The 21,788-nt window shown below is 40.2% G+C and overlaps 1 protein-coding gene across 8 annotated transcripts in view; it reads right to left on the minus strand.

Moving 5' to 3' along the window:
- Positions 1-131: 131 nt before the first annotated feature.
- The window catches only part of LOC139538987 (muscleblind-like protein 2a), a 48,381-nt gene continuing 26,724 nt past the window's right edge, over positions 132-21,788 (minus strand). For 2 of the 8 annotated variants that reach the window (XM_071341612.1, XM_071341613.1), the window contains exons 3-10: positions 18,624-18,788; positions 17,575-17,799; positions 16,388-16,642; positions 12,206-12,259; positions 11,643-11,796; positions 10,150-10,185; positions 5,247-5,408; positions 132-3,205 (exon numbers count right to left, since the gene is read on the minus strand). In XM_071341612.1, coding sequence (XP_071197713.1) covers positions 5,284-5,408; positions 10,150-10,185; positions 11,643-11,796; positions 12,206-12,259; positions 16,388-16,642; positions 17,575-17,799; positions 18,624-18,788 — 1,014 coding nt within the window. In that variant the 3' untranslated portion in view covers positions 132-3,205; positions 5,247-5,283. Of the gene's footprint in view, positions 3,206-5,246; positions 5,409-8,821; positions 8,957-10,149; positions 10,186-11,642; positions 11,797-12,205; positions 12,260-16,387; positions 16,643-17,574; positions 17,800-18,623; positions 18,789-21,788 lie in introns of those variants that run through there. The other 6 variants (XM_071341614.1, XR_011667842.1, XM_071341617.1 and 3 more) reach the window with 6 other exon arrangements.

A 21,788-nucleotide genomic window follows, 5' to 3' on the forward strand; every position in this document is an offset into this window, starting at 1 on the left:
TTCCTGAGATAGAGCATTTCATTATTTGGGGCTTGTGAAACAATGTCCTCTGCTTATATAAAATACCCCAAATAAATAGGCTTATTATTTCCTATGTGAATCACCAAAACAAAGGAATCAGAAACTTGGCATTTACTTAAACTTTTATTTATTTTTTTAACATTAGATTTTACACAATTTAGCATTTACCAAAACTACTGTATATAACATAAATGAGCACAAATAAAACATTTAAAATTGCCACATGAACAGATTCAAAATTAGTAAGGGTTTTCCCCTCTGTTCTAGAGTACGGCACTACAGATGGAACCATATGTGAACCAGCACAGCAGTTTAAACATAACCCTGCAGTAACTGTAGCACCACCATTTAGAATGGCACCTGTCAGTTTTCTCATCATCAAGCTTTTCTCAGTGAAATATTTGACTGCACTCTTTACAATCTACCATTTTGACCTCAAAATGAAAATGTACTGAGAATTAAAACAGCATATTTCACAAATTGCAATAAGACTAATTACAATCCTTATATTTAATGAGTCCTAACACATAACAACTTAAGAACAATACATCAAAAGGCAAGGCAAAGATCACTAATAAGCTAGTCTGCTCAGATCAGTTTACCAACTGTTCACAAAGTGCTAAGGAATCCTGTTACTATTGGGTCAGTAAAAGTGAACACATTCTGACTGTCCAACTCTTTTGATTGGGTGGTCTAAAATCTCAACTGACTTCCAGGTGCAGATTTATCTAGCTATAATAACATTCAAAACATTTAGCAAAAATCAAGTTGAAATTAACATTGAAATAAACATTTTCATAGAAACATTTTTTTTCTTGTGAAAGACGCTTTCGGTCAACAATTGACATAATTTAGGACAATCACTGCCACATTAGCCATACCCACGACTATATGTTTAACAAAAGTGCGTTTTTGAGTTTTCCCTCGTCTGTATGAGTCCAGGGACACTTTTTATCTGGTGGAATAGAACGATTAGAGCATGTATTAATGGGTATGTAAATGCCATGGGTAGGCTGTCAAATGCAAAATTAATATAGTACTGTGATACCAAGGCAACATGATAGTGAAAATATTGTTTTTGCCATAAAATAGGAAATGTTTAGATTCCGGCAATACAATCTAGTGTGTTGCAGTGCTCTAGAAAAGCGTAACAATTACATAATTTCCAAAAATACAGAGCTTCCGTAATTGCAACTTTAGGAGACAAATTAATATAGTTATGAAATGATACTGTACTACAATGAAAAGTACATTTACTTAAATGTTTATTTTTTGGTAGACTGTGACCTATACAATAAACTGTTTTTATACATAGTAAAAGCAATTCTACAACCTTGCTCGTACTGCAGTGTGTTGTCCTGTATAAGTGACAAGGCAGTGACAAGGATGAGATGTGGAAGCTTGCCATTGGTAGCTCCAACATTCCATCCCTGATCACAGACGGTTTTTCATAGGCTAACGTGACAGGACAGGTCCTTTGAGGAACCACCAGCAGAGCAAAGCTCAGCTTAATAAATTACATTCATTTTAAAATAGAATACAACATTAGTTATTGAACAATGTTAAACAAATAAAACTAAGTATATTCCATTTATTTCCATCAAACATTACATAAAAATTAACTTTTTTGAAAATGTTAAATTAAAAAAAAAATGAAAAGGACAAAGATGGTAAGGACATGCGTAAAGGAGACTTCACTGTTGATTGTCTGAATTGATCAAACATCATGGAAAAAATCTCCTTGAAACTGTTGAGATTTTTTTTTTTTTTTTTTTTACACCTACAGATTTCACTCACACACAAAATGAAAAGGGGAGAATGAAAGACTGGGTAACAGTTTGCACCTGTGTGAAGTTTTTAAATGTTATTTCAAGAGCAAATAAAACATACAAGTTTGAGCAAAAAGGTAAAATAATGGTACGTGTAGATAAAATGTAAATAGTTCAATATTTTTTCCTTTATTTTTGTCTTTTATATCCTTCTGTAAATAACTGGCTTCATTAGTCTTCTATACCCTACTGTAAATAACAGGTATAGACTTTGCACTGGTGGATAAATCTGTCTTGTAAGTGCTAGTTTTATAGACCAGTTTGTAAATACAATGAAGCTTTGACAATAACATATGTAGAGTTATATGAGTTTCATTACATTTGTAATGTGACCACGTCCTACCACTAAAACATGTATTGTGATACATTCTACTTGAAAGATGTTAGACTATGATATCAATGCAGTAAACGTGAGGATATGATAAAGACAGCTGTATAAAGAGAAGAATGAGTTAGCAACATAGAATTACGATACATATCCGGTTTTCTAATCTCATCTCCAATCACATTTTTTAGTCGCAAAAAACGTTCAACTCATTAAGCATGAAGCTAAACCATGTTACATAATGAACCCTCACTGAACATCATGCCAAAGCAGTCATGTTCAGATCTGTCAGATATTGACATTTAAAATAAAATAAAAGTCAATGATCAAATGAAAAGTTAAAGCAGTAAAAACTAACCCACTGTACAAAGAGTACCAATGCACTGAATTCACATCACACAAAACAGGTGTTCATTTTCTTCCAGAAGTGATTATTGTGAGACTGTGGAGTGTTTTGAGAAATTGTGAGGGTTTTCTATTTAATGTGGAATATTTTTTCACACAGAGCCTTTTCAAGATGCATGTTATATACATTACTTTAGGCACTTCTACAGTTAGAATAAGACCAGATTAACAAGTGACCTCCCATCATGTGTAAGTAAGCCTTTTTAACAAAGATCACCACACGTACCTTTGTTTTAATGTCTGTGGCCTCGGAGTATAACTACCTAACCCTTTAAATGTCTAATAGCTCACCAAACTCTTACTCAGCCTTTCAGTTCTTCTAAGGTGGCTTATTTTCAGCCCACCAAATCACTCTGCTAGGTCATTGGCACATCTGGTAGATGGTGTTTCTTGGATGAATGCTAAAATACTCAAGGCCCAATAGACATAACGCAAACAGTGCAGCGCAAACAGACACTTGGAACCAGTGATCGCTAGATTCATTATCAATTCTGGAATTAGTGGCTGATTATAATCACTGCCATTTGGCCACCATAAGGTAGAAGAATTCAATGTTCTGCTATTATCATGTCTTATTCCTTCATCATAAAGGGACCAAGGCACACCGGGAGGGGGAGCAGTGATCCTATAATCAGAGAACAACCATCAGATAAACAACAGACTATCCCATCCTCTGTCACATTCATCCTTTACAAGAACAACAGGAGCACTCCTTCCGGCCTGATGCACAGGCCAAGTGTACATTTGTATATGGGGTAGTAAAAACAAGAGAGCTTTTCAACGGTCTGTGTTTTAAATAAAAGGAATCAAACACTTAGATGCACAATCATTTCTGCAAAAAAAAAAAAAAAAAAAAAAAAGTTTGATTTCGGTGAGTGTTGTGTAGTTTTAGCAAAACATTAAAAAGGTCATAAAAAAGTAATTGTTGAATACCTTTACAATTACATTTTCAGAATCCCCAATCGTGTGTATACATATAATAAAATCAGTCATTTACATATCAGTAATGGTAGTAGTCCTAGCAACACTGGTATATCATCAGTATATACAGTGGGGAGAACAAGTATTTGATACACTGCCGATTTTGCAGGTTTTCCTACTTACAAAGCATGTAGAGGTCTGTAATTTTTATCATAGGTACACTTCAACTGTGAGAGACGGAATCTAAAACAAAAATCCAGAAAATCACATTGTATGATTTTTAAATAATTAATTTGCATTTTATTGCATGACATAAGTATTTGATCACCTACCAACCAGTAAGAATTCCGGCTCTCACAGACCTGTTAGTTTTTCTTTAAGAAGCCCTCCTGTTCTCCACTCATTACATGTATTAACTGCACCTGTTTGAACTCGTTACCTGTATAAAAGACACCTGTCCACACACAATCAAACAGATTCCAACCTCTCCACAATGGCCAAGACCAGAGAGCTGTGTAAGGACATCAGGGATAAAATTGTAGACCTGCACAAGGCTGGGATGGGCTACAGGACAATAGGCAAGCAGCTTGGTGAGAAGGAAACAACTGTTGGCGCAATTATTAGAAAATGGAAGAAGTTCAAGATGACGGTCAATCACCCTCGGTCTGGGGCTCCATGCAAGATTTCACCTCGTGGGGCATCAATGATCATGAGGAAGGTGAGGGATCAGCCCAGAACTACACGGCAGGACCTGGTCAATGACCTGAAGAGAGCTGGGACCACAGTCTCAAAGAAAACCATTAGTAACACACTACGCCGTCATGGATTAAAATCCTGCAGCGCACGCAAGGTCCCCCTGCTTAAGCCAGTGCATGTCCAGGCCTGTCTGAAGTTTGCCAATGACCATCTGGATGATCCAGAGGAGGAATGGGAGAAGGTCATGTGGTCTGATGAGACAAAAATAGAGCTTTTTGGTCTAACTCCACTCGCCGTGTTTGGAGGAAGAAGAAGTATGAGTACAACCCCAAGAACACCATCCCAACCGTGAAGCATGGAGGTGGAAACATCATTCTTTGGGGATGCTTTTCTGCAAAGGGGACAGGACGACTGCACCGTATTGAGGGGAGGATGGATGGGGCCATGTATCGCGAGATCTTGGCCAACAACCTCCTTCCCTCAGTAAGAGCATTGAAGATGGGTCGTGGCTGGGTCTTCCAGCATGACAACGACACGAAGCACACAGCCATGGCAACTAAGGAGTGGCTCCGTAAGAAGCATCTCAAGGTCCTGGAGTGGCCTAGCCAGTCTCCAGACCTGAACCCAATAGAAAATCTTTGGAGGGAGCTGAAAGTCCGTATTGCCCAGCGACAGCCCCGAAACCTGAAGGATCTGGAGAAGATCTGTAGGGAGGAGTGGGCCAAAATCCCTGCTGCAGTGTGTGCAAACCTAGTCAAGAACTACAGGAAACGTATGATCTCTGTAATTGCAAACAAAGGTTTCTGTACCAAATATTAAGTTCTGCTTTTCTGATGTATCAAATACTTATGTCATGCAATAAAATGCAAATTAATTACTTAAAAATCATACAATGTGATTTTCTGGATTTTTGTTTTAGATTCCGTCTCTCATAGTTGAAGTGTACCTATGATAATAATTACAGACCTCTACATGCTTTGTAAGTAGGAAAACCTGCAAAATCGTCAGTGTATCAAATACTTGTTCTCCCCACTGTATATATATTTTACCATAGCTCAATGTTATACATTGCCTCTAATCTTCTTCTCAGCATGCAGGTTGCTGTAGTTCTCTTGTGGAGCAAATGTAGTATTTACAGACGGGCTGTTTGGGATCTCTAAGGGCAGCGTCTTGACACTCTGTTCCTTTCCTGTTAGTTACTTGAGGATGATCTGTTTTAGGAGCAGATTGAGACATCATGTTACCGATTGCCCTTAGGTCCAAGTAACAGTGCCAGTGAGTTTTTGGAAGATAAAAACAGTACTGATGCAGTTCTGTACAAGATTCATGGCAGGAAATGATGAAAGAAAAAGGGTTCTTATCTGCAGAAGTAGAACAGTAGCAAAACTGTGACCAGTATAATCAAACAATGCTGACGAAACAAAGAAAACCGTGGGTAAAATATACATTTAAATCCTGCATGTAAAACAAACATAATTCTGTTGAGTTGAGACATCTTTCAGATAAGATTCAGAGCTGAGGCAGTAGTCTACATACCCAGGTTATTGTAATAACATTGAAAATACAAATAAAATAGACAACAAAAGCGCAAACTAAAATGTTGCAAATCTCAACAAAAACTAATTGAAATCAGAGAAAGTTTTAAAAAAGGATGTATAGCCTAGCTAGAGATTTTTTTTGTATATTCATTTTATTCAACTAGGCAAGTCAGTTAAGAACAAACTCTTATTTTCAATGACAGCCTACCCGCGCCAAACCCAGATGACTCTGTTCCAATTGTGCGCCGCCCCAATCACAGCCAGATGTGATGCAGCCTGGATTCGAACCAGGGACTGCAGTGACACCTCTTGCACTGAGATGCAGTGCCTTAGATAACTGTGCCACTCGGGAGACAGACACATACACTGAGTGAGTATACCAAACATTAGGAACACCTTGCTAATATTGGAATAGCACACATACACAATACATGTCTCTACTGTCTCAGGCTTTCTAATCCTTCTTTAACCCGTCTCCTCCCTTTCATCTACACTGATTGAAGTGGATTTAACAAGTGACATCAATAAGGGATCATAGCTTTCACCTAGATTCACGTGGTCAGTCTATGTCATGGAAAGAGCAGGTGTTCCTAATGTTTTATACATTCAGTGTATATTCCATGTTAACAACCTGGGTGAAATAAAATACCAAAACATCCAGCAGAATAAGCTTCAGGACAAGGCTGGTGGTTTGCAAGTATGTGTATGTTTTAATGTTCTCCCAGAATCTGACCTGACCCCCCAAGTGGAAGTGTCTAAAAGAGGCAACACAGGAAAGTCACAGGCGAATGTGACAGCCTTCTCACACACACACACACACACACACACACACACACACACACACACACACACACACACACACACACACACACACACACACACACACACACACACACACACACACACACACACACACACACACACACACACACACTAGGGCTGGGCGGTATACCGTATTGTACTATATATCGGTATTGATGCAGGACCGGTTTGGGTTTTTACTTTACTTTCTATAACGGTATTTGAACGTTTGGTTTGTTAAATGGGATACGCTGTGTGTAACGTCCATTTTTATAGTTTACTTTCGCTACTCGAGTCATCTCTCTCCATACCAGTTTCCACACAGACCTAGCCCCCGCCCCCTGGTACTCAAGGAGCGCATTTGTTGTTGCTCGACCACGAGACACTTGCGTTCAGTCTTCATGGTCAATGCAGCACATGCAACACTGTTGATGACAACCAGTGGTGTAGCGATGCCTTGAGAAGTGGGTATACTCTAATTTTGCCACAATTTTTGCCGAATGGCCCGTTCGGGCCAAGGAAAGGCACACCGTGTGAATCATTCTATGAGAAGCAGTGACATACACTCTGAATGATCTAAAATGATGAAGCCCATATTGGTCTTTCACAATCAGGCCAACCCAAGCTGTACTGTTCAGTAGGATAATAGTAGGCCTACTATTGAAACAGATAAACTGAGTCAGAAATTCACAGGTTCAGATTTTTACCCGAATTTTTTCAGATTTTCGTTTTCAAAGTCAGACCTTTTTTATTTTTTCTATTTATTTTTTAAGCAACAAAATGGTATATTCTAAGTCCATAACAATGCTTAAACCACATCAGGGAGACCACTTTTGCGGTCCAAGTAAAATCTAATACATTTTGATTTCTGAGAGTAGTTCCCCTTTAATTGAAGTGTGCAGGCACATAGCACTACTGTTTGATTAGCAGTGTTTCTCTAGCACATGAGATGGAGTTTGCAAAATGTATTTATACATAAAATACCTCCACTACACTACTTTGATACGTATCAGTGGGGATTAAGAAGTGAGTATACGCAATGCCCACTGAAAAATAAGTGGGTATACCATCCACTAAACCACATCAAGGCTGTTTTCACTTTGCTTCTTAATATAAATCCACTAACATTCTATAACTACACTATTAGTTTGTGTTTCTTACCTCTTGAAACAACTAGTTTGTCTTTTCTTAGCAATTTGGGCCTAAATCTTGTTAGCCTGATAATACCGGTGATGGTGTACACCTAAATCAGCATGTTGTTTGTGCAACAGGAAGCATGAATATGTTCACTACATGAAGTAGCTAAGAGAATACATTCGATATGTAACCAAATAGTATAGGGTCCCCTAGGAAACACTGACCAACACGTTGGTTCCTACCCTGTCACAATAACTCCTCCCTGGCATTTTAATTAATTGTCATCTCAAACAACACTGTATTCAAAGTGCCCACTATTATATTCTAACTACAGAATTAGAATAGTCATTATATTTCCATGATTTCAAAAGTTCACCCAAATGTTTTGCCCTAAATCACAAGTAAAATCACAATTGGAACATTGCCCATATCGTCCAGCCCATTGTGTGGAAATGATCTCAAATGAGTACAAGAAATGCAGAAATTTATGAAAATGTCAACAATTATTTTTGATTGACATTGAATTGAACTGTATCAAACAATCAGAATGGCTGAAAACCCATTCAAATCACTTAATAATGTATGTGTTGCCACCCTAGGGTCACGCACTATTCATGAAGCAAATTAACTTTTATTATTCAAAAACATAAAATTACCATCGAATACAGTCCGACTTAGAAAAAAAATACAGTGATATATTTTGTCCATAACGCCCAGCCCTCTCTCTCTCACACACACAAGTCCTTCTTGTGATAATAACAGCAAATTCTAAGCTTTAATTCATTCAATTGGTCTCTTTAGTCTGAGGGGCTAATTTAGGCTGGTTCAACCCATAGGCTTATCTATAGCTTATTTTTTTCTCTCTCACTTGACAGAATTATAGAAACACCTGCATTTAAAAAAAATCAATTGTCACTAAATAAAAAACTATTAAGGAAGTTCTGCAACGCACAACAAACTACTATTTGCAGATGAGAGCTCTCTAAGTGCTTTTTGTCATTACTATATTTAATACAGCATGTAGAATAATTCTAGTCAAGCTTGCTAATAAGCAAGGCAACAGGCAGGAGAGCCTTGATGATGTCATGACCAGCACTTATTCAGAGCTCAGGGATTCATGAAAGAAAGCTTTAGAAAAAGGAGCAAACCTGATTGGCTGGTGCCGTTGCTGCGTAGGGAACACTTGTGGCAGGAGTAGTTGCTGCAGAGACAGTAGCAGGCGTAGCACTGTACATCATGGGTACTTTTTCAGGAAGGGAACCATGGAAGCAATGAACAGGTAGCTGGAGCATTATGGTAACCATAGCAACGTTTAGTCTATTTCTTCTTCGCATGGTGAATACAGTACAACATCATCAGCAGCAAGCCATCATTAGGTTTTTATTTTAATGTAACCTTTATTTAACTTTTTTTTTTTTTTTTATATATTTATTTTGTTTAACTAGGCAAGTCAGTTAAGAACAAATTCTTATTTACAATGACGGCCTCCCCCGGCCAAACCCTCCCCTAACCCGGACGACGCTGGGCCAATTGTGCGCCGCCCTATGGGACTCCCGATCACGGCCGGTTGTGATACAGCCCAGGATCAAACCCGGGTCTGTAGTGACGCCTCTAGCACTGCGATGCAGTGCCTTAGACCGCTGCGCCACTCAGGATCCCTAGGTTAGACCAGCAGATGGCATGCAATCACAGTGCAAAGGGTCATGCAATCATAGTGCAAAGGGTTATACAATCACAGTGCAAAGCAAGAAAGCATTGGAAAAATAATGGAGGAAAGCTGTTTTAAGTAACATGTCAGGAAATTTGTCAGGTATTTGTCTGATTCCCAGAGAAGACAATTTGAAACTAAATGCTTCCAATTACGACATGGAAAAATGATGTTTTGCTTATAGCATATATCCTCATTAGGATGGTATCTTCACTGCTGTGTTAGAAATAACTTCCCTTTTCATACAAATAGAGGAAAGCAATTTGATATGGAAAGACCAAGACATGTCCAATAAAATCTCTGGGAAACTGATCAAACTGATCCTAATCCACAGAGCAGTAAAGAACTATAAATATCAACCAGCAGCGCTCGTAACTGATGTCACATATTTTGAATACTTGTATTATCTACAACGGTATGATTATCACTGCAGAGAACAACAGACACAAAACAAATAAACTAAATAATCATAAGAAAAAAAGTAGGCCAATCAGTGATGGCGAAGAGTATAAAATAAAGGCCAGAGCTTTGTCACGGACATGGCTAACCGAGAAAAAAACTTGTTATAAATAGACTTTCCCACAGGTGATTTAAAAATGTACTGGTTCCTAACGTATATAAAACACCCTTACCCCCTGCCCCAGAGAATATTTATCCAAGAGAACATTGGAATAACAGGAAATTAATTTGAAACCAACAGAGAGAACATTCCACCCATATTCTCCAGTCATTAGAGGTGATATCAGAAAAAAGAAACAAGGGACCTACCAACGCCGGGAGCAGGAGACATGCAAAACACGGACCCTGTGTGATTTTGCAGTGGGAAGTGAGTAGAGGAAAATGAGGGAGAAAAAAAACAGGTTAGCTAGTTTTCAGCATGCTTTTACACATTCAAAAACCAAATACAAGTCAGACATTAACCCTTCAATGGAAACCAAGGGTTATTTAGCTTGGTGAGCATACACAGATACAAGCACATGACAACCGATGCGTGTTAGAAGTATGGTGTGTGGGTTTAAGTGTAGGGTGTAGATGAGACTTGCATAAGAAAATAGCTCCTGTCGACTGACATGGGAATCAGTGCTAGGGCAGCCAGGCAGTACAGTAGTTAATTTAGTAGCGCGATAAAGCATCTAACAAGAGTGCACAGTGGCTGTTACTGTTGATTATGGCTGTCAGAGGAAGGCCATGTTGAGAGAAAGAGCTAAGCTCATGATATAATTAAGCAGTAAGGCCCAAGGGGGTGTGGTATATATATGGCCAATATACCACGGCTAAGGGCTGTTCTTATGCACGACGCAAAGTGGAGTGGCCATATACCACCAACCCCCGAGGTGCCTTATTGCTATTATAAACTGGTTACCGACGTAATTAGAGAAGTAAAAATAAATGTTGTGTCATACCCGTGATATACCACGGCCGTCAGCCAAATCAGCATTCAGGGCTCGAACGACCCAGTTTATAATGGTATATAAATATAGGGTTCTACTTAGCCATGTACTTACTGTATCACAACAATGTAGGCCAATAGCCTGAATTTGATACATTTGATTAAAGCAGGTCTTCTTCAACCAACCTGGATGATGTCATCTGGACGCACTGATATATCTAACTGCCAGGACATTGAACTATTACGTATGTGACAGTGACATTGAATGTGCATTATTTGCAAATAATTAACAGCTCAAATTACAAGGTGTTGCATTACTTCGTCATAGCTAGGAATGCAGAAAAACAAAGAAAGACACCTGACTCACAATGAACCACCTTAAATAGATATAACTACCAAATATTAGCAGTTGAGGAGTGAATTATAATTATAAAGTCCTCATTAGTCATAAAGGGACAGCTGGGCTGTGGAACCATGGATTATACTCAGACAGCTGGGCTGTGGAACCATGGATTAAACTCAGACAGCTGGGCTGTGGAACCATGGATTATACTCAGACAGCTGGGCTGTGGAACCATGGATTAAACTCAGACAGCTGGGCTGTGGAGCCATGGATTAAACTCAGACAGCTGGGCTGTGGAACCATGGATTATACTCAGACAGCTGGGCTGTGGAGCCATGGATTATACTCAGACAGCTGGGCTGTGGAGCCATGGATTATACTCAGACAGCTGGGCTGTGGAGCCATGGATTATATTTAGAGAGCTGGATTAAATAAAATAGCTATCGATCATGGATTATACTCAGACAATTGGGCTGTGGAGCCATGGATCATCCTCAGAAAACTGGGCTGTGGAGCCATGGATCATACCTGTGGGATAGAACGCAGCTGTCTGCTGGAGCTGTGCATTGGCCAGAGCCTGCTGGTAGTGCAACATACTGGGGTTGAAGAAGGAGCTGGCCCCGTGGCTCTTCTCCAGTGCTTGTCTCTTTGGAAGGGGCTGCAGGCAGCCATAAGGGAATGCCTGCCGAGGACAAAGGACATGTTAACACAACACAGATAAAACACTTAACAGTAGCTCTCAAAAATCCACATGAGTTTTATACTGTATGTAAATAATATCACTGGCTGTGAGCTTTATACTGTATGTAAATAATATTACAATCATTGCCAAATGGTAGAGCAAAACTGTATACAACTATTAAATCACAAAATAAAGGTATTTATGATCAAATTAGTGAATGGCTAAAACTTCATACTGTTACTTTAACACCTATTAAATGACTGAACGATAACTGCCGGTGAATGATTCTGTACACATACTAGAGGAGTCTTAAGAAGTTATAAAAACTAAAATGACAAATTAAATTATGTGAGTTGCTACAGTACAATTAATAGCTACATGCAAAGCAAAAGGTGAAAGGTCAAAGTACCAGGTCTACAGTTGCCTCGAGGGGTCGCTTCATTGCTTTGGCAGTCGACTGAGTCTTTTAATAGCAGACAGCGAGCACATGATGGCAGTGGGCCAATGGGATTCAAGCGTATTAACATACAGGTAACAGCAAGCAGAGGTGCGTCATGGGGACAGCATTGCATTGTGGATAGGTGAGAAGGAGAAAACAAAAATAATCTGAATGCAGTTTACCACCACATACAAAACAATAGGCATGCACAATAAACACATGTAACTGATTCAAGGAAACATACGACTGACTCCTGAATTAGTATGTAAGCATTTACCATACTCATTAATAGCTTAATCTAATTTAGAATTACAACAATACTGTGCAACGACATTAGGACTGAGGTTATCTGCTAATGTAGAAAACAGAAACAGCAGTAGATCAAAATATGTTCATCATTATCAAATCATTATCAAATTGAATATACAGTTTAGGCTACTAAATAAATTTTCTAGTAATGCATTAATTGACAGACAATTGCTATACCAAGATTGTACATGATACACATCAATTTGAAATAGAGACAAGAGGTAAAAGGCTAACTGACATAAGCTAGGCTACTGTGAATGGTCACCCTTGTGAATTTTTTCTCGACTGAGAGCTAGGTCTGATTCATGTAATCTTGAGTGTTTTACATGTCATACTAAATAGGGAACAGAGAGAATGATATACCCACTGAATTGATGACTTATGTACAGAATGTGGAGCTCTGTTTATTGTGAGATTAGGTGTCAAATTTGCACTTTTTGTGAAATTTATTAAACCCATTCATCGTTTCAGTCAAAAACCATACCTTCACTACACTACAAAATTCCTCAGCATTACAGACGTATCACTACATGACCAAAAGTATGTGGACACCTGCTCGTCGAACATCTCATTTCAAAATCATGGATATTAATATGGAGTTGGTCCCCCCTTTGCTGCTATAACAACCTTCACTCTCTGGGAAGGCTTACCACTAGATGTTGGAACATTGCTGCGGGGACTTGCTTCCATTCAGCCACAAGAGCATTAGTGAGGTCGGGCACTGATGTTGGGCGATTAGGCCTGGCTCGCAGTCGGCGTTCCAATTCATCCCAAAGGAGTTTGATATGGTTGAGGTCAGGGCTATGCTGGCCAGTCAAATTCTTACACACCGATCTCGACAAACCATTTCTGTATGGACCTCGATTTGTGCACAGGGCCATTGTCATGCTGAACAAGGAAAGGGCCTTCCCCAAACTGTTGACGAAGTTGGAAGGACAGAATTGTCTAGAAAATCATTACATGCTGTAGCGTTAAGATTTCCCTTCACTGGAACTAAGGGGCCTAGCCTAAACCATGAAAACAGCCCCAGACCATTATTCCTCATCCACCAAAGTTGGCACTATGCATTGGGGCAGGAAGCGTTCTCCTAGCATCCGCCAAACCCTGATTTGTCCCTCGGACTGCCAGATGGTGAAGCGTGATTCATCACTTCAGAGAACACGTTTCCACTGTTTCAGAGTCCAATGGCGGCAAGCTTTCCACCACTCCAGCCGACGCTTGGCATTGTGCATGGTAATCTTAAGCTTGTGTGTTGCTGCTGAGCCATGGAAACCCATTTCATGAAGCTCTTTCATGAAGTGTGTGGCCTACCACTTGTGTGGCCTACCACTTTACAGCTGAGCCATTGTTGCTCCTCGAAGTTTCCACTTCACAATAACAGCACTTAGTTGACCAGGGCAACGGTCTGACTTGTTGTAAAGGTGGCATCCTATGAAGGTGCCCTGTTGAAAGTCACTGAGCTCTTTAGTAAGGCCAATCTACTGCTTATGTTTGTCTACTTAATGTATCCGTTATTTTACCAGGTAAGTTGACTGAGAACACATTCTCATTTACAGCAACAACCTGGGGAACAGTAACAGGGGGATGAATGAGCCAATTATAAACTGGGGATTATTAGGTGACCGTGATGGTTTGAGGGCCAGATTGGGAATTTAGCCAGGACACCGGGGTTAACACCCCTACTCTTACGATAAGTGTCATGGGATCTTTTAATGACCATGGCTCTGTGCTCGATTTTAATACACCTGTCAGCAAAAGGGTGTGGTTGAAATAGTAAAATCCACTAATTTGAAGGTGTCCACATACTTTTGCATATATAGTGTATCAAGGTACTAAAGCATTTACCAACTCTAGTAATACTAGTGCTGTAATACAACAGTATTTAAGTAATTCTGAGACCATGCAAAAAATGAAAACAGATGATAACTGATAATAAAATATATGGAGGAACAGAAAATAGCAGAGCTAGGATGGAGGATACAGAACAGTTTATGTAAGGCCATGCATGTCGTTGTTTTTAACAGCCAAAATAGAAGTCTGAATGTGCCATTATGTGAAATGTGTACATTGTGTACATGAGAGTAATGTTAACTGTTGAATCAGCTATTCAAATGCTGCTGCTGGAGAATGTGACTATGGATGTTTAGCAGATAGGGCTTTATTCTTAGGAACTTCTCGGAAGTTTAAGATGAAGGCAAAACCAACAGCAGACAATAGATCACAATGAAACAAGACAGTAACTGTAGAAACAGGGTTCACTTTGCAGCAGCTGGCAAATCGAACATAGATTTTCAAAAAGCATGAAAGCAAAACGGCCAAAGCTAGGAACAGGTTAGTTAATCAGCGAGGTAAAGGTTAGTTAATCAGCTAGGTTAGTTAAACAACTAGGTAAAGGTTAGCTAACCTGCTAGGTAAAGGTTAGTTAACCAGCAAGGTAAAGGTTAGTTAACCAGCAAGGTAAATTATAACTTTAGTTAAACATATAGGTAAAGGCTAAGATGAGTTAAACAGTTAGGTAAAGGTTAGCTAACTAGCTAGGTAAATGTTATCTTAAGTTTAACAGCTAGGTAAAGGCTAGCTTCAGTTAAACAGCTAGATAAAGGTTAGTTAATCAGCTAGGTAAAGGTTAGTTAACCAGCTAGGTAAATGTTACATTTAGTTAAACAGCTAGATACAGTTTAGTTAAACGAATAGGTAAAGGTTAGTGAACCAGCTAGGTAAAGGTTAGTTAACCAGCTAGGTAAATGTTACATTTAGTTAAACAGCTAGATACAGTTTAGTTAAACGAATAGGTAAAGGTTAGTGAACCAGCTAGGTAAAGGTTAGTGAACCAGCTAGGTAAAGGTTAGTGAACCAGCTAGGTAAAGGTTATATTTAGTTAAACAGCTAGGTAAAGCTTTAGTTAAACAGCTAGGTAAAAGGTTAGCGTCACATAACGAGATACACAAATGTATGTTTATGCTATGTGACAGTTTAAAGGCAATTGAGGACTACTACTTACTTGGCAAATTACATTTTGAGTCTTAAGAGCATATATTAGATGCAACAATCTTTCATCTATAATGTAGCTACATTGTATATAAAAATAGGGTGGCAGGTAGCCTAGCGGTTAGAGGGTGGCAGGTAGCCTAGCGGTTAGAGGGTGGCAGGTAGCCTAGCGGTTAGAGGGTGGCAGGTAGCCTAGCGGTTAGAGGGTGGCAGGTAGCCTAGCGGTTAGAGGGTGGCAGGTAGCCTAGCGGTTAGAGGGTGGCAGGTAGCCTAGCGGTTAGAGGGTGGCAGGTAGCCTAGCGGTTAGAGGGTGGCAGGTAGCCTAGCGGTTAGAGGGTGGCAGGTAGCCTAGCGGTTAGAGCATTGGGCCAGAAACAGAAAGGTCGCTATTTCAAATGTCCGAGCTGACAAGGTGAAAAACCTGCAGATGTGCCCTTGAGCAAGGCACTTATCCTTAACTGCTCCAGGGTTGCCGTTGATAATGGCGGACCTTGGCTGTGACCCCCTCTCTCAGGGGGAGTTGGGGTAAGCAAAAAATACATTTCCAATTCAAACATGCGTATAATACACACTTGTAGATGTGTGAAACAGGACAAATATAAGCACCCAAATTATTATTATTATAAATAAAGCAGTGCTCCACATTCAATACGTTAGCTAATCAACCAACAAAGGGTAATTGAATAGGATTAAGATAGTAGGCCTACTGGTGTGAATGAAGAATGTGTTGCATTTTAAAATGAATAGGACAAGTTGCCCTTAATCAGAAGGGATGCTACAGTATTATAGTAGCTATATAGGCCAATGGTGTGTGTTCTATGCTGCTGCACATGGGTCTGGAGGGAAGCATCTTACCATGGCTGCAGCTGCTGCCTGGGCTGCCACAGCCGTATGGTTGACCTGGTGTTGAGAGGATTTGATTTTGGCCTGTAAGTGTGCAGGGGGGTGGAAGTACTTGCACTTCTCCCTGGAGCAGCGCGACTTGATGTAGTCCATGCAGACGGTGACCGTGTTGTCACTGGTGTCGATCATGGGGCTGTCGCTGGGGTGGGCAAAGCGGCAGTCCGTCTCGCCTCGCGCACAGGTCCCCCGCTGGAACTCACGACACACCTACAATAGGACAACCACACAGGAAGAGATGGATGAAGTAATAGCACCCTGGAAATGTACGCTGTTCGACAGTCAACAGGCATTCCGTAATGAATATACACTGAGTGTACAAAACATTAGGAACACCTGCTCTTTCCATGACATAGACTGACAAGGTGAATCCATATGAAAGCTATGATCCATTATTGATGTCACTTGTTAAATCCACTTCATATCAGTGTAAATGGAGTGGAGGAAACAGGTTAAAGAAGGATTTTTAAGCCTTGATACAATTGACACATGGCATGCGTATGTGTGCCATTTAGAGAGTGAATGGGCAAGACAAAAGATTTAAATGCCATTAAACAGGGTATGGAAGTAGGTGCCAGGCACACCGGATTGTGTCAAGAACTGCACCACTGCTGGGTTTTTCACGCTCAACAGTTTCGTGTGTGTATCAAGAATGGTTCACCACCCAAAGGACATAAAGCCATGGGGCGTGAAGGGATGTGAAGACATGTGAAGACATGTGAAGACATGTGAAGGGATTTGAAGAGCATTAATGCAGCTGTGGTAAGAACTCAGGCTCCATGTTCACCCCTCACAAAACAGACATGTATCTAGTCTCTGAAGAATAATGCTGCTAGGTTTTTCATACTCAACAGTTTCCCGTGTGTATCAAGAATGGTCCACCACCCAAAGAACATCCAGCCAACTTGACACAACTGTGGGAAGCATTGGAGGCAACATGGGCCAGCATCCCTGTGGAACACTTTTGACACCTTGTAGAGTCCATGCCCTGAGGAATTGAGGCTGTTCTGAGGGCAAAAGGGGGGGCTGCAACTCAATATTAGGAAGGTGTTCTCAATGTGTTGTATATTCCGTTTATTAATACAGCATATCTCAGACAATGATACGGCCTTGTTCTTGTTTGTGTGAAGGTGATTTGATACCTCCAGTTTGTCGATGCGCAATAGCTTCTGGGAGGGGGAAGAGGAGGACGAGTTAGAGCTCTGGAGTGTGACCGGGGGGCTTCCAGGGACCATGACTGGGGTGCTGGGGAGCAGCTCCGTGGGTATCAGGCTCATCCCATGGCTCATGGAGGTCATGGGAGTAAGGTAAGGAGAGTAGCTGAGACCTGGGCTCGTACCAAGCCCCTGGGTGACATTGAACGCAGGCTGTAAAAGAGAAGGGACAGCAGTCAGTACAGACACTACTACACATCTGAAATGAAGGATCTGAGTTTTGGGATGGTGTATAATTAAGCAATAAGGCACGAGGAGGTGTGGTATATGGCCAATATACCACGACTAAAGGCTGTTTTTACGCACAACGCAACGCCTGTTGAACACACATCCTCAGCCTTTGCCACCTTCTATAGGAATTTAATGACTGCATAAGACTATGTTTTGGATGACTGCCTGCGAATGCTTATTGAATTGTTTAATTTCTGCCTTTTCTATTCCAGACATTCTGAAATTCACCAAAGCATCCCATGTATGTAACTTTAGTCTTTCACTTTTCAATATACTCAAAAGAAGAAAAAAATAATTGGTTTTCTTTGAAAGCAATACATCTAGGATATAGGCCTACTGAGCACATAATGTACAAAACTGCCTCTCTGCCACTGTCTGAGCAAATAGTGACACCTTATGGTCATAATGTGTATCACATGCAATGCACTACAAGTAGCCTAAAGAAATTAAGTGGCCAATTTCATTCCCAAAAGGCCTGGATACAGCCTTTAGCCGTGGTATATTGGCCATATATCACCAACCCCCGAGGTGCCTTATTGCTATTATAAACTGGTTACCAACGTAATTAGAGCAGTAAAAATAAATGTTTTGTCATACCCGTGGTGTACGGCCTGATATACCACAGCTGTCAGCCAATCATCATTCAGGGTTCGAACCACCCAGTTTATAATGTCTGATATACTACGATTTTCAACCAATCAGCATTCAGGGCTCAAACCACCCAGTTTATAATAAACTGTACTTACTACAGGCTGCATGCTCGTGCCTGGGATCATGAAGTGCATCTGCTGGGCCAGCATGGCTGCTGCCGTCTTCTGCTGGATGAGGTTGTTGCGTCCGTTAATCTCTAGCTGGGTTTTTAAATGAGAAGGCGGATGAAGGTACTTACAGTTTTCTCTTGAACAACGACCCTGGAATAAGAGTAAGAACACAAAAGAAATCTAAATATTAGACAAGATAAATCCCTTAAAAACATAGGCCTAAGCCTACCATGAGTAGTCTATGCCTACAGCTTTATAAATATAATATACATATTTATGTTACATAAAGTGAAGCATCCTTACTGGACAGGGTCACTAGAATTCATTGACAACCAAGGAAAGCGACAAAGACGTCCATAAAAATAAGACACAAAATACCATTCCCAGAACATTCATGAAAGATTCATGTTGAGCCTCAATCATGTCCTGAAGATGCAGTAGCCCACGCCCCTAACAGACCAAGACCATTCAGCTCAGAGGACAGGACACTAATGCAATACCAGGAAACTCAATCATATTGACACAGAATCACACCTTCACACTTGAAATGCTTTTCTGTGGGGACAGATAGTATGGTAGTTTGGCTGATGCTATTGTTGTTGCAGAGGCAGTATGATTGACAGAGAGGAGCACACTGCGCCCCAAGACAAATGCACACAAGAGATGGATGCCTGTTGAGCAGGTATTCCCAAACTGGGGTACGCGCAAATGCCGTCAGTGGTACGCCAAATAAAAATGTGATTCAAATTATTATAATTTTTTAAAAATCACAGTCCATTTATATTTTCCAACAGGGCTATACATTTGTGTGAGTTTTTTTCCTCGCCTGAGAAGCCTTGTTTCAATGGCAAAAATAAAATTAAACCATCTAGTGTTCAGCAAAATAACAACACAATGTCAAATACAGGTAGCCTAGTCAAATAATTAACATCCAATCACATTAACAGTTACTCTCTCACAGGAATTCCACTAACGGTCTGTATGTTGCCAAACGTAGCTGCTGCACATTCCGTTTGCTCGAAAATGGATAAATGGTTAAAAAAAGTAAGGCCCAGCTCTACTGGTGGTACTGCTACTACCAGCAATAACGACAAGTTGTTCTGCTTCCACGAGCACATCCAATGCTAGCATCAGTAATTCTACATTTGTTGTTAGCCCAGCTAGCATGGACACTGATAGTTGTGAATCTGATGCAGCCGAAGAGCTACTGCCCTCTTATCCGGGAAAGCACCAAACAACAGACAGGGACGTTGGACCATCGAAGAGGCGCAAATATGACGAGAACTACATTGATTTGGGGTTCACTTATATTGGGAGTAGTGTCTTTCCTCAGCCACAGTGTGTTACACACTAACGGTCAAAAGTTTTAGAACACCTACTCATTCAAGGATTTTTCTTTATTTTTACTGTTTTCTACGTCGTAGAATAATAGTGAAGACATCAAAACTATGAAATAACACATATGGAATCATGTAGAAACCAAAAGTGTTAAGCTGTAGTTTGAATTTGGCGCTCTGCAATTTCACCGGATGTTGTCGAGGTGGGTCGCTAGCGGAATGCCTGCGCTAGAAAGGTTAAACAAATCAAAATATATTTTATATTTGAGATTCTTCAAATAGCCACCCTTTGCCTTAATGACAGCTTTGCACACTCTTGGCATTCTTGGTGGTGACCTAACGTAATCGTTTGTGGTGCTTTCGCTGAAAAGCATATTTGAAATCGGACACTTTGGTGGGATTAACAACAAGATTACCTTTAAAATGGTATAAGACACATGTATGCCACTTTCACTGGCTGTTGTCATATCATCCCGTTAACGGGATTGCGGCCATAAGAAGTTAAAGCTTGGTCGCAAATGGGTCTTCTAAATGGACAATGACCCCAAGCATACTTCCAAAGTAGTGGCAAAAAATTTAAGGACAACAAAGTCAAGGTATTGGAGTGGCCATCACAAAGCCCTGACCTCAGTCCTATAGAAAATTTGTGGGCAGAACTGAAAAAGCGTGTGCGAGAAAGGAGGCCTACAAACCTGACTCAGTTACACCAGCTCTGTCAGGAGGGATTGGCCAAAATTCACCCAACTTATTGTGGGAAGCTTGTGGAAGGCTACTCGAAACATTTGACCCAAATTAAACAATTTAAAGGCAATGCTATCAAATACTAATTGAGTATGTAAACTTCTGACCCACTGGGAATGTGCTGAAAGAAATAAAATCTGAAATAAATTATTCTCTCTACTATTATTCTGACATTTCACATTCTTAAAATAAAGTGGTGATCCTAACTGACCTAAGACAGGGATTTTTTACTAGGATTAAATGACAGGAATTGTGAAAAACTGAGTTTAAATTTAATTGGCTAAGGTGTACGTACACTTCCGACTTCAACTGTATGTCTGTTACGTTTATGGGGGGTCAATTAAGGAAGACATCCTCTTCCGCGAACCAGGACAACAGGAGAGGATATTTTTTAAGTACTGGACAGCTTTGTGACATCAAATGGACTTTGGTGGTCAAGATATGTTGGAATCTGTACTGATTGTGCAAAAGCCATGACAGGGAGACATAGGGGAGTGGTAACACACGTGCAAGCAGTTGCTCCCAACATCACTTGGGTACACTGCAGCATCCACCGAGAGGCTCTTGCTGCCAAGGGAATGCCTGACAGCTTCAAAGACATTTTGGACACGACAGTGAAAATGATTAACTTTGTTAAAGCAAGGCCCCTGAACTCTCGTGTATTTTCTGCACTATGCAATGATATGGGCAGCGACCATGTAATGATTTTACAACATACAGAAGTGCATTGGTTATCAATGGGCAAAGTATTGACATGTTTTTTTATATTGAGAGCTTAAAGTTCTTTACCGACCATCATTTTCACTTGTCTGACCGCTTGCATGATGACGAGTTTCTCACACGACTGGACAATCTGGGTGATGTTTTTTCTCGCCTGAATGATCTCAATCTAGGATTACAGGCACTCTCCACAACTATATTCTATGTACGGGACAAGATTAGCTGTTTGGTGAATCTATTAATTATGTATGACAACTGGAGTCTTTGCCACAAAAAAATAAATCTATTATAATAATAATAATAATAATAAAATTAAAATAAAAATAAATCTATATATATATGGCAAGATTTT

This window comes from Salvelinus alpinus, chromosome 14 (genome assembly GCF_045679555.1).
Source record: "Salvelinus alpinus chromosome 14, SLU_Salpinus.1, whole genome shotgun sequence".
Classification (NCBI taxonomy): Eukaryota; Metazoa; Chordata; class Actinopteri; order Salmoniformes; family Salmonidae; genus Salvelinus; species Salvelinus alpinus.